Genomic DNA, 13,842 nt, shown 5'->3' on the forward strand with positions numbered 1-13,842 from the left:
GTGTGTGTTTACATAAGGCGATGCTTGAATGTGTGTGTGCAGTGGCGTTAGATGTGCACAGCCAGCAGGGATGACTAAGAAACTTTGTCTCCTTAAAATCACTTGCATACAAACACACAATGCAGCCAAGAACAATACATCTGGCCCAGTGCCTGGTTGGCAGAGACATCTCCAACTTGTGTTTTGCTGGTTAGTGCTCATGCCATTCATTTCATACATTGCATACCTCACCATGTTCCTTCATAGTCCAAAGTAACAGGGACCTAGTCTCAAAAAATAAAAACATGTGGCTTTTGTTGCAGAGAGGAATGAACAACAGCATTCCATGTGCAACCACATCAAAGGTCCCCCCTCGCCATGGGGCTAAATGAGGGCAGACTGTCCTGCTCGCCCCCTCTGACATGACTGCCACTAATTAACCAGACATCTAAAACTGACACTTGGTCTTCATCGCTTTTCCTCACATCTTCACTCTAATCACGACAATTTTTTTAACGGCCTCTCTTCGGGTTCCAGTGAGATGGGGACAGCCACACAACAAGCACAAAGGGGCATTGTCTGCTGGTGAAAATGTGGTTTACAGGCTCCGCTATAATGGCTCGGTGGTTGCTGGAAGCCATGCGCACTTCCTAATATTCGACTCACATGCGATTTCATTTTGAAAAAGACTGAGCTATGGGGCTTTGCCTTTGTGTGAGAGGGACGCCTCACAACTTATTTTCTGAGCCGACGGGCTTCAGGCTCCCTTACCCCCTCCTCCTCCTCCTCCTCCTCCTCCTCCTCCTCGCTCTTCACCCCCTCTTCCCCTCTCTGGTGGCGCTACTATATTTGTGTGGGATCTCTAGCGATGGAAGAGTAGACACAGGCTGCGTTGCCAGTCAAACGTGTTCGGGCTGTCAGACTGAAAGGCTTCCAGCACTGCGATCTGTCTCCTCTCCTCGTCAGTACGAGCTGTTTGATCTGACACAGAGACTCCATTAGAGACACAGGGAAGTTCAACTGCTGGGAGGTTGGATGGCTTCAGCAGTCAGAGTAGCAGCCCAGAGAGGAAAAGGTTTGCACACGCAGTCTGGTTGCAATCTTGGTGTCTCGCTGTGTATCTATAAATGTCTCTGAGCATTACTTGTCCTTATACTAGGTGTGTGTGGTTACACGTTGACGAGTGCAACGTACGAAAGCCCAACTGGGCTGACATATTTTTGGGGCTCTGCTGGGCAAAGGGGTGACGACGCAGTGGATAATGATATCATAAATGTGCGGCGCTGCTAAGCTCCAATGACAGCGAGAGAAAGAGAGAGAGAGAGAGAGAGAGAGAGAGAGAGAGAGAGAGAGAGATTGTTTGCAGAGGCTGTGTGAAGAGCAAGTGAGATGTGCTGTCTTCTTCAACACACACCATAGTTCTCCCTCAGTGTCATGGTGGTGATGACCTCATAAACCTGCGCCGCAGTCTAACCGAGTAGACGCTGCTGTCAGGGTGGTGAAATGGTAGACAATGGTTTGATAAGTATGCATCAATGGTTAAGCCACAGACCGTTGTTACACTCCCTACATTTAATGTGGCTACAACTGCCACTAATCAGCAGGAACTCTGACAAATGACTCAATTCACTAGGATGTATTTACAAGTATTATTAGCAGATTAGTATTAGATTTAATTTCATCATCTGCTCGCACTGTGTGATAGCTGTTAAAAGGGAGCTGGGAGAGCGAGTTGATGTGGCTCTTGTGAGAGATCCGTCTCCTGATCTGTGTGTGGCAGCTGGGCTCTGGCAGGGCTCCGGCACCGGGGCTGCATGGCAGTTAAACTGTCACTGGCAGGAACAGTAAATCTTTTGCAGAAGGTGAACGCAGCACGACAGCACCACAGGTGTGTGTGAGTGCACACCAGTCCAAAGTTTGTCACAATGCTACAGTTGCTTGTCTGTATGTCTTTGTGTCTGAGCCATCCAAAGAAGCAGTCTCCAAAATCTTTGAGCTAGACACATTTGGCAGAGTCAGAGTGAGTCAGGATACTCGTGTGTGTGTGTGTGTGTGTGTGTGTGTGTGTGTGTGTGTGTGTGTGTCTGTAGGGGGTGGGGGTGCTGTCACTTTGGCAACGCAACTGCACATATTGCAGCGATTACCACAGCGGAAAAATGTTTTTCTGCAACATGCAATTACTACAGATTACAGATTGCCTTCCTTGCATCAGAAGCTCTCGCTAGAAAAGGAGAAACACAGCGCGTTTGTGTGTGTATGTGGATTTGTGTATGTGTGTTGTTACACACAAATAGACAGACAGACACGGAGACAAAGAAAGATGAGAAATGATTATAGCTCACACTAAAAACCACAACTGAAAAAAATGGGGGAGTTGACATATTTATGGGACTCATTTAGATTTAAAAGTTATACTGACTTAAAGAGCCAGGGAAAAAAATTCAATCTGTCCTTCAGTGACACAGGGAAAAGTAGAGTAGGGTACATTTCGAAGGCCTTTGTCCATCATCGTCAAGATTATGAAAACCATACACTGATGTCCTCATAAAGTACACAACCCTAAATGCCACAAGTCATATCAATTTTGGACTTAACATTTTGTTCCAGGTTACAAATCACGCTGAATATCAAAAAGCTTCCTTCAGGTCACACTAAACAATATAGCCCAAAAGTGGTGCCCCGCAGCAAGGCAAGGCCCTATTTACAAACCCACCAGATCAAAACTCAACCCAGAGTGCTCCTATAATAGCACTGGGGCCTTTTGGTGAGCTTACCATCCAATGCTACTTTTAGTGGGTTTTCCAAAGAATAAACAGGCCCAGCAACCACATCACAGACTGCTGACTGTCATCGTTGGGTGAGTGTACCCGACGGATGATGTGAGGGCGGAGCGACCGTGACACGGGGGTTTACGGCGAGTTCTCCCCCCACCCTGCCTGACTCGGGTGTGGTGTGTGCCATTGAACTGCCACTGAAAGGACAGGGAGGGGGCCTGACCGCGTACAACCCCCAAACACCGATCACAGTGAACCCATCAGTGTCTCACTGTGTGTTTCAGGACTTTTCTGGTTGTTGTGAACAGGAAAGAAGCAAGTCCTGATTTTTGGGTATTAAAAACAGGTGTGTTTGTTGACATGCACACATATAGTAGAGGTGGAAGAAATACTCAGATCCTTAAGTAAAAGTAACAATACTAGTGGTAAGAAGTAGTTAATGCCTTTAAAATCTTACATAAATCGTTCACCCCCTTAAATCAAAAATATGTATTTTTCCTCTTACCTGGTTTATCGATCTAGATAGTTTTAGTGAGTTGCCAAGTGTTTGAGATATCGGCCGTAGAGATGTCTGCTTTCTCTCCAATATAATGGAACTAGATGGCAGTGTAGTGCTTAAAGCGCCAAAAAATAAGTACATTTGAAAAAAAATCAACATCATTCTAACTTGTCAAATAGCAACAGTTAGTGTCAGTGGCCCTTGGCATCAGAGACCATCGCACAAAGGCTACCTTTACTGTCAGTATGAGACGCACCAGCATTTTTGATGCTCTGAACTAATGCTGTAGTGTAAGAGGCATGAAAGTCTGCATGAGGTGGAAGGGTTAAACAAAGAAACCAATTTTTTTCTAAACTTTACTACGTGCTTTTGTTGCCAAAACCTAATGAACAGTCTCTCAAGTTTTTTTTTAATCTATGTTTAAGTTTATTTTGAAAACTGCAAACTTTTTAAAGAGGGTAACAACAATTTCCTGAAAAAACAGGTTTATTTTGAAAAGACACAATGCATGTAACAAGCGTACATTGGCACGCTGTCCTTGAACATCCTATCTGACACAGATGGGGTACCTAAAGCATCATAGTTTCACTTTTAGGGCAACTGATCAAACGTCAGTACTTGAGCAGTGGATGTGAGAATGTGTTAAAAACTCAACAGCATTGTCTCTTTCCAGGAATCATGACCTAGTTATTCAATATAATCCACAAACCTCGTTGTGAGCAATTTAATGTAAGAAGTATTTCTTTCTACCAAACTACACCCACCAACCGTATCACTGCACAGAAGGAAGCGCGCAGCTACTGCAAGCTCATCTCGTACCACTAAGCTAGCTAATGTTGCAGCTCAGCTGAAATTATTGTTTGCATGTTGAGCTGTCACTAACACAAGCCTCTTGTCCATGAGTAGATGCAGGCCTCCTTCTGCACGGTGATACGATTGGCAGGTGTAGTACGGTAGACAGAAAATAGTTCCTATATGAAACTGTTACAACAAGGTCTTGAGTAACAGGGTCATGATTATTGGGAAGAGACAATGCTATTGAGTTTTTCATATGTATTTTTTTGGGCATTTTGAGCACCACAGGCCAAGTGCCATTTAGCTCCATTATACTGGAGAGAAGGCAGACATCTCTACAGCCGATATCGCCAACACTCTGCAACCCACACCCAAACAATCTATACTGATAAACAGCACTTCAGGTAAGAGGCAAAAACACATATGTTTGATTTTGGGGTGAATAGTCCCTTTAAATAAACGTGCACAAATATTAGCGGCAAACTGTGCAGTACTAAAAGTAAAGTAAAGTTTGCTGAACAGCGGCCCCTCTAGATACAAGCTGTGATTATTACAGGATAAATACAGTAAATGGTGCAACTTAAAAGTGTAGCAGTAGCATGAGTAGAGTCAGAAACTCAGAAAACATGACTGAACCAGTGATGTCAGTTAAAAAGGAATATATATACAGAGTAGGCTAGCATTAGCCACCATATGCTACTGGTCATACTGGTGTATTGAGTCGAGAAAGGCTGCATTTTATGAATGTGAGTTGAACTGAGAAATTTCTCTTTCAATGTACATAGTGTTGCTTAAAAGGATCAGAAGTATCATGATGCAGAATAATGGCCACACTGCAGGAGTCTGAGGTGGATCTGGTTTTGCCGACTTTATATTCAGGTAGTTTAATCAAAAAGGGGTTTCCTACCTGATAATCAGCCCGCCTCAAAAGATCGCAAGATCTGAGGGGGCGTGAAATTATTAATGAGGTACAAAAAATGAAAATACTGGCTTTTGGTAACACATGATTGTATTCATTTTTTAAAACTATTGTCTTTGTTTTGTCTTTGTTTTTTTTTTTCCTGCTAACAACTCACTGATATCTGAAATCATAGACTGCTTCTTTAAGGGGTCACAAACCAAAAACATTGCAAACCACTAGTTTAATCTTCAATGTGCTGTATTTTATAGATTTATCATACTTTTCTTTTGCTAAAGGTCAAATCTTAATCCGCAAAGTAATAATAACTTAAACTGTCATACAAATCTAGTGGAGTAAAAAGTACAGGTACTCAAGTAAAAGTCTGAGTTAAACATACTCAGCAATTTTCTACCACGAGTCTGGAGGCTCTGAGAGCTGTAAAGCAGCACCACTACCAAACTCATCCCATAATGTATTCAATATGAAATGAAGTGTCGGACAGACAAATACATGCTTGGTATGTTTGAAAAATGAATGTAATCTTTAAGAAGTCCATTTACATTCAGCAGACAGATATAAAAACGCAGTTGGAGTCGTCCCCCAGCTGCTATTATGCTGCTCAATTGATTCAGAGGGCTTTTATAAGCCCAGGGCTCCGCTCTTCACCTTTCATAAAATATAAGCTGAATATTAAAGATGCATGAGATGAATGTGCTCATTGTCTCCTCTGGTGACTGCTGCGTCTCAACTCATCACGCTTACATAGTAATTAGCTGCTGGGTTTGGAAATGTCACCATCCTCTTCATCATTTTTTGGATAATAATATACTCTCAACGCCTTCAAGGATCTGGAATTGGGGCCTGACTCTCTTATGAGTTAGTGGGTATATACAGCACTGCAAGGGGAAAATTATATAAGAAAACTATAGAAATTTAAATAAAAATAAAGTGTTTAAAGGTAATTAAGAGCTCAAACAAAGTTTGAGTACACAAGTGCATTCCAGTGATCATTAAAACTAACACAGACAGCCCTGGTGAAGAAAAAATAACATACACATTTATATGATCAAAATTGTTCAATGTGTTTCCTATTTTCTTGTCTGAACATCAAAATGGACAAAAATGACCACCAATTGTGATGTGCTGACACATTATGTAATCAAAATTTGAGAGAGAATCAGCCATCAGAGCAGCGAGAGCCCAAAACCCAAACAGTCTGTACCCACTCACTGTTGTTTAAAAGTTTCTCCATATACTTGTGTATATAAACACTCCCAACGCTAGAATATGATTTGGCTTTGAGGGGACTGGCACAAATGGCTTTGGTGACTTACATCATGCTTGGAAGTCTAATCACAGACACTCTTGTCATATCAAGCAGAAAAAGTCCATTTCATAGCAAGCAACGTCCCCCCCCAAAAAAGAGGAGGGAAGGGTAAACAAGCCCGGCGTTCCACAGCCACCGCAGAATTCATCATTCATACAAAAAAATACCCCGAGCCCCAAAGTAGAGCTAATTTAATCCGAGAGGAATAAAACTCCATTTCATAGAAGTCGTCCATTCAGAACACTCATATTTCCACTGAGCAGAAACCCCCGGCTGAAATCCGAGCAGACACTTTTCGGAAGGAATGCATTCGGTGGGTTGAGGGCCAAAGCTTGCCCTGTAATTTGTGAATGTACAGAAATGTGTGACCGCCACAGCTCCTCTAAAGATAGAAATCTTTGTCTTATGTCATCGCCGAACCTCAAACTATTTCTAATTGCCCCCATAGCCCCCTTTTCCAAATGAATAGCTACCCATCCGAAGGCTTATGTGTGCATGGCTGAAAATAGCCCGGGAGTTTACGCAGCCTAATAGATCATATTCGGTAAAAAAAAAAAAAGATGAAAAACGTTAAAGCCATCTCCACGAATCAGAGACTGTCCCTGTCTTCAAAGTGACTTTTAAGTGGCACTGAAGGCAGTGTGGGTGGCATTTGGAGTCAGGTATACATTTACACACCCCAAAGGCTTCCACTGGTTTCTTTGCTAATGGGGATCATACTCATATTAGTCTTTACAATGTGACTCATTACACATAAAACCTGAAGTAGCTTTCCTTTGGTTTTATACACACACAAGAGGAAGTGCTGCTTTGTAAAGACTCTAAGGAAACATTAGTTAAACTTCATTTTGAACATTTTGTTCAGGTCCCATTTAGAAGCGTTTGAGCGTGCTGCTGCTTCATGGTGTTTTTATAGCCAACAAACCATTTTCTAATACCACAGGGAAGCCCTTTTTTGTTATGAGAGCACGTTATGATTCAGGTCTGAAATACAGCTACCTCTCAGTCACAAGTTTTCAGTAAACAATGCTGTGATAGCTTGGATTATATCTGAAGGATCTATTTTCTTTTTAACCTTCATTGGTAAGAATACTATATGCTGAGGTCCATTTGAGGTGGGTCCAGGGGTTTCACATATCCTCCACGAGTTCTGTCTTGATTTCAGGCCTAACCCTCCCGGATCATTAAAAATCGTTCAGGGGCACGGCGGGCTCCGTCCTCAATGCCTGTGCGGCTGAAACTGAAGAAACTGCATGTTGAAATGTGGAGGTCTAAATGTGACAGGCGCCCGGAGCGCAACATTACGGCTGAGGAGGGTATAGCCAGGGAGTGTGGTCACGTATTAATAATGAACCAAGGCAGGAGAACGACTAAAATATCACCGGCATTGTCATTGTCCCAGATGAGCTGGACGCAAAAATAGAGGCCTCATGATAGGTGATCTGATCAGAGGTGATTTTTGCACTCAGGACTGTGGGGATTTACAGTAGCTGCTGCTGTTAGATGGAGAGATTTGGGTTTAACAGTGGAATATGCTTGTGTGTTATGGGGTCCCCTGACATTTTCAAGTCAATATGAGAAAAACTGAAACACATCAGGCCATGGACCATCAGGTGTTGCTTATAAAGAGCGATTTCTCTTGTTTTCTGAATTGATGGGATGATAGCAATGGCTCCATCGCCAGAATTATAGGAATACTTTTTAGTGTGTAAAATAGTGAGATTTTTTTTAAATGTGTCACCACACCCCACTGAACCACTGTCCTAGTTCACCAAAATAACAAGCAACCGCAAACAAGTGTCAGAGTGTTACACAAGCCTATAGGTTAATATTTCTGTGACCTAAAAAGAAAAAGGCCCCTAAAAATGTTTTAATTCAATTAAATTGTATATTTCAGGCCAAATATCACAAATCATAATTTGCCTGATATGGATTTACAACATAGGACATCCCTCTGTCCTCTGACCCTCACAGCAGATAAGGGAAAAACTCATCTCCCATTTTTTTGGCATTAAAGATTTTTTTGGAGGCATGTAAAAAAAATATAATAAAATAAAGAAAACAATAAAATAATAAAAATGCCAAGAGACACACAGATCATGTATGTAGACTTGATTTATAGGAGTCACAGCAGATAATTCAGATACAGCTTACTGTATTTAAACAGATTTTTTTCTGCTTTTCCTCTATGTGTGTTTGCACATGCTGCATTGACACATCACCAGGTGTTATGTTAGTGTTGTGCAGGTTTGATCCCATAAACAGCTATTGTGAAAATAAGCTCTAATAGTCCTGCATTATTTGTACATTGCTGTAATTAGAGACCGTCTTTTTTTAACTTTTAAAAAGGTTCCCTGCATCTCTCTCCGTCTCTCTCTCTCTCTCTGGCTCTGATTTAGTGTGATGGGGGGAAATTAAGGGAAAATGTGAAGCCACTCCGATGACTCCTCACGCCACTTAACTGCACTTAATTTATTCTCATGCGAGTAAACAACTTAAGAACCGACGCACGCACACAGAGGCGCGCGCATGCGAAAATAAATTGTGTTATTATTAAAATGAAACATCGACTGATTGAACGCATTTTAAAATGCGCCTCAACGAAAATTCATGACTTGTTCAATAATTATTTTACCGTCAATTTCCTGTAAAATAATTGAACTGAAAACATAAATCATTTTGTCATGTTTTGGAGCGATTTTGATGACTCTAGATGAAATCTGACAGATTTTTTAAAATTACTTTCTGAATCAGTAATATCGCAAAAAAAATATAATAATAATATCAGAATAATGTTTATACTATCATGATCAATGACTAACTGTCAGAGCTCACTGGAACCAGCATTATAACCGTGTATACAGTGTTGTAAGCAATGTTTGGAAACCTGCTCATGAATTTACAATAAAAATCACAAAATAATGCACCATCGAATTCTTTAAATTCTATATTTTGAAACGGGAATATTCACTGCGATCCATTACATGTCTTTAGTGCGCGGCAATTAAACGAATAAATGTCAGTGCTTTTAACGTAATTCAATTTCTCAACAATAATGAAGATGTTTGTAAATCAACAAAAACCCAAATCTGGATGCGTAAAAATGTCACTTCTTGTAACGACGCACATATTTCACAATGGAGTTCGTTTAACTGATGTGGCTTAAATTAATCCAGATTTCCGACTATCTCCGAGCACAGATAAAAGTTTCTTTTTCTCCTCTCATGTGAAATGTCTGCCTCAGACTGTCTGAGCTGACAGCGATTGAAAAGGCAAATGCGCCAACTAGTGTCAGAAAGCAGCATGGCGGAGGTGCTGTTCAGGGTGTGCCGTCATTTAATGTAACCCCCAACATTTAAGGTTACTAATGAATTCAGCCTCTGGCACACACACACATACACACACTTATTTGTCTGTCGTGCCTTTTGATGTGGAAACAACACGTTTGCCTGTTTATTATAATTCTCTTATTAATGCAATTCAGTCAATTAAAGTGATACGGATCTGTCTGCCACCCATAATTTCACTTATGAAAATGTTATTTACCTGGAGAGGAGGTGTGAAGCCTCCACACAGCATCAAAATGAATAAATGGGAGTAAAACCACAGGTCTCTGTAGTCTAAAACCTTATTCAGATCCATTATAAACAACTGGAGAAAAATAGGTCAAAGTGTGATGGTGATGCAGATCTTATTTCCATCAATTAAACTGTCATAAATCCACACAACACAAAGGCTGCTTTGCACCAAACCAGAATCACTTATTTTACAGTTTTAAATCCATCACATCCAATATCTTTCCCATTTTTAGAGTTCCTTCATCTAATGCCAACGCTGCTTATGTTACTGGCAATAATTTAAAATGTCCAAATAATTCATTTTTCATGCACTTAAGTAAAAACCACATGTCCCGTCTTTTAACTCCTAATTTCTCCCTGCATCATGTTAACGTCTATCATATATATATAATATTCGTTTTGTTTTTTGTTTTTTTTTTAAACACACACACAAGCAGAGAGAAAAGCAGAGATATGTATCAATAACTCGGCTCGTGTGTGACAACAGTATACAGAGCTGAAGAAGGCGCACAGTTTGATTGGTCTGGTGAAAGCCCAACCCAGCAGATTCATTGGTGGAAATCATCTCCACACTCCCAACCACTAAACACTAAAATGACTCGGGTAAAATAATATCGCGGCACTCTGCACTCCGTTCAGCCTCACGGCTCCTTCTCGCGCCCTATAACCCTCGCGCTAAAGGATAACTTTAAAGGAAACTCAGCTGGAGAGGACGCAACTGAATAACGCTTGCTTTTGTGGAGAGAGATCCAACGAGGATAAAGTTCCGACAACTTTTATGCAACAAAAGGACACTGGTGTATCGTACAAGTTTGACTGTCGATATTCGTTTAGTTATAGGCGTTTTTTTTCAGCGGAGTTTGGTGAGAATTGAAGACGCGTCTGGCAAAGTCTGGCTGTTTAGTCGAATTTATTTTAAACTTTAAGAGTCAGCTGGATTGTCTAACTCTCTGCATCACGGCTGGATTACATGATCACTGCCAACACATCGCCACTGATCGGCTATAATTGATTTTAAAGATCTACTGACTGATTTTAAAGTGTTGATAGTTTGTAAACACGCGGCTCAAACTGTCCATCAAGTGTGCGACAGATATAAGACACAAGTTCAGCATTGTGAGAGACTTTGGACACTTTGTGCGTTTAGTTAGAGAACCCTGATGCTCCTCAGGCTGACACATCCTGTGCGGATGATCTAACACGCAGTCATCACAGTTTATTGTTTCTGTTTAAGGTAGCGCAGCTCTCAGTCTTCAGTGCGCTCTCGCCTCCATCCTTTGCGCTCCTGCAGTGGACTCCTGAGACCGTCCGCGTCTGAGGAACAAGACATTTCAAAAACTGTTTTTGTCCTCCAAGAAAAGAGTCCTGCTCTTCTGATAAACCCGGCCAGGTGGCACTGACCCAAACTGTTGTGATGCATATTCCCGTAGAGCCGCCCACCACCAGACGGTTCACGCCGCCCTCCACGTCCTTCCCCTGCAGTAAGCTTGGAGACGGCAACGGGGCCATGGCCACCCCGGGGCCCCTCAGGTCAAGACCGGACACCAGGAACGTGGTGGACGTCCTGGCGGACCACGCCGGCGAGCTGGTCAGGACCGACAGCCCCAACTTCCTCTGCTCCGTGCTGCCGTCTCACTGGAGGTGCAACAAGACGCTCCCCGTGGCTTTCAAGGCAAGACGCAATGGCCTCTAATTTGACTTTATTTCATTTTACTTAAATGACGCACACTGTGGTTTTCTAACTGTGGGAAGAAAAAATGAGAACAGACTATTTTAAAAAACATGACTGTAGTCCAGCTACATGCCTTTTAAGTTAGTCATTTAATTGAATTTATTCTTATAAATAAGAGTTGGCTGTGGATTTTTTTTTTTTTTGTTTCTACATTTTGCTGTTGTATGTTAAATCATTAGATAAGCTCTGCTTTTATTGGCTTCCAATGGCATCCTCCAAAATAATAACATCCTAAATTGGGTCAGAAAATGTTGCAGATGAGAAGTCTGAAATTACAAGAAGTCTCAGAAAAACATCTAATTTTCTATTATTATATTTTTCTGTCTTATGTATTTATATCTTTTATGCTTTATAGGGAAATATGTGTGGCTTATGTGAATATTAAGCCTTTTATTGTGTAAATAATGTATTTGGATCAGATCCGATGAGAGCACAAGGAAAATAAATAATATTAATAGAGTAGATGATGAAACGCATGTGCAATCATCTATATTTAAATGTCTTAGCACACATTGGAGGGTGTAATGAAAGCCACAGCCTTTATGATTTGTGTTTTATTGCTGACACGCTGGTGAAATTGTTAAGTTATTCCTGCTTATTATTATGGGAGTCGGATGCGGTTTTACGCGCGGTGTGTACATTTGGTTTGGTGACCCAGAGTGACCGCCCGCTTTCTCCCGTGCAGGTCGTGGCTCTCGGTGACGTCCCCGATGGGACTCTGGTCACCGTGATGGCCGGGAACGACGAGAACTACTCGGCCGAGCTGAGGAACGCCTCCGCCGTGATGAAGAACCAGGTGGCCCGCTTTAACGACCTGCGCTTTGTGGGCAGGAGCGGACGAGGTGAGCTCAAACTCTCTCAGTCTCTGTCTCAATCTCTCTTTCACACACACACACACACACACACACACACACACACACACACACACACACACACACCACACACACCACACACACCACACACACACACACACTGCGAGAACTGCTTGTAATGCCATTTGCAGCAACATTTGGAAACGCGCTTATAAAAATATAATGGATCATATTTCTGCGTCTAAGCGGACGACTGACAAGTGAAAGCATGTTATTACTTTTTTACTGAATGTGAAAAAAATATTAAACGTCTCGGTCACCAGATATGTTGCACACACATAGGAAACTCCTTCAAATATGGCTTTTGAAATATTTTTCAGATATCTGTTGTCTATTACAAAGATTAAAAAGTACAGATCTGGAATCATTTTAGTGCCCACATTTTGCCAACTAACGTCCATGGGTGTCATCCGAAACATCTGGCTTGCGTCACGGTGAACAGTCGATGTGTCTGTGATTTTCTAAATCCCGGGGAACACAAATAATTATAGTGTAAGTCTGAGGCATGGATAAAAGAACCACCTCGCAATTCACGTCCTGGGGCGATTTGTCAAACTATCTCCGACACCAAAAAGCTTAAAGCCTAATACGCACTATTTATCGCGCTCTATTGTGTTTAATTTATGTGATGAAAAAAGGAAAAAAAAAAATCACACATGAAGGCCTGTTGCAGGATGGAATGCTTGTCGTAATTCCAAAGGCCTGCGACATTTTTGTGACAGATTTAAAACCTATGTATTTTTCAGGAACAAATACTAAAATGAAATAAAAATAACATTAAAAGCATGGTTGTTCATTAAAAAATCTTCAACTAGATGAGGAATTTCCCTCACTCCCCCCAAAGCCTCTTCTGGCCTTTTAGATGCAATTTGAATGCTAAATAAAGAGCTGTGATTTTATGAATGCGAAATTGATCTTTTCGCCAAATGAAAAAAAAATGTAGTCAATACCTTTTATTTCTGCGGTCAATTAACCCACCCCGAGGATTGCTCTTTTTTCTTCTTTCCACCTACTCAGTCTCTTTTTTAACAAGAGCTGCCTTTTTACCGAGCACCGGAGCCGCTGCACGGCGCAGCCTTCCTCCCTCTGCATCGACTTTGATGCAGATGGGAGCAAGATCCTGCCTTGTTGAACAATAAACTATCGCTGTAAACCCTTTTCGGACAATCTGGAACACATTCTCTCAATAATCTAAATCATACCAAGCCATCAAAAGAGGTGGTCCCTTCCTCTTTTTTTGCTTCCTTAATTCAAAGGAGGATGGGACAAAAGCCGGGGATGATTTCAAATTGAACAAGCAAAGTATTGTTGCGAAGACATAGTTCAGAGATAATTCGAAAGGGCCACGACATGTCTTGCATAAATCTAATGGATATGTTTACTGT

At 41.5% G+C, this 13,842-nt stretch overlaps 1 protein-coding gene across 1 annotated transcript in view; it reads left to right on the forward strand.

Annotated features, from left to right (window-relative positions):
• The window catches only part of runx3 (RUNX family transcription factor 3), a 52,842-nt gene that overhangs the window by 10,068 nt on the left and 28,932 nt on the right, over positions 1–13,842 (forward strand). Inside the window, exons 3-4 of the mRNA XM_042500672.2 lie at positions 11,284–11,525; positions 12,271–12,427. Of these exons, the coding sequence (XP_042356606.1) occupies positions 11,284–11,525; positions 12,271–12,427 (399 nt within the window). The remainder of the gene's footprint in view (positions 1–11,283; positions 11,526–12,270; positions 12,428–13,842) is intronic.

Source organism: Plectropomus leopardus, chromosome 14 (genome assembly GCF_026936395.1).
Source record: "Plectropomus leopardus strain MGB_pleo_1.0 chromosome 14, ASM2693639v1, whole genome shotgun sequence".
In the NCBI taxonomy this organism is placed as follows: domain Eukaryota; kingdom Metazoa; phylum Chordata; class Actinopteri; order Perciformes; family Serranidae; genus Plectropomus; species Plectropomus leopardus.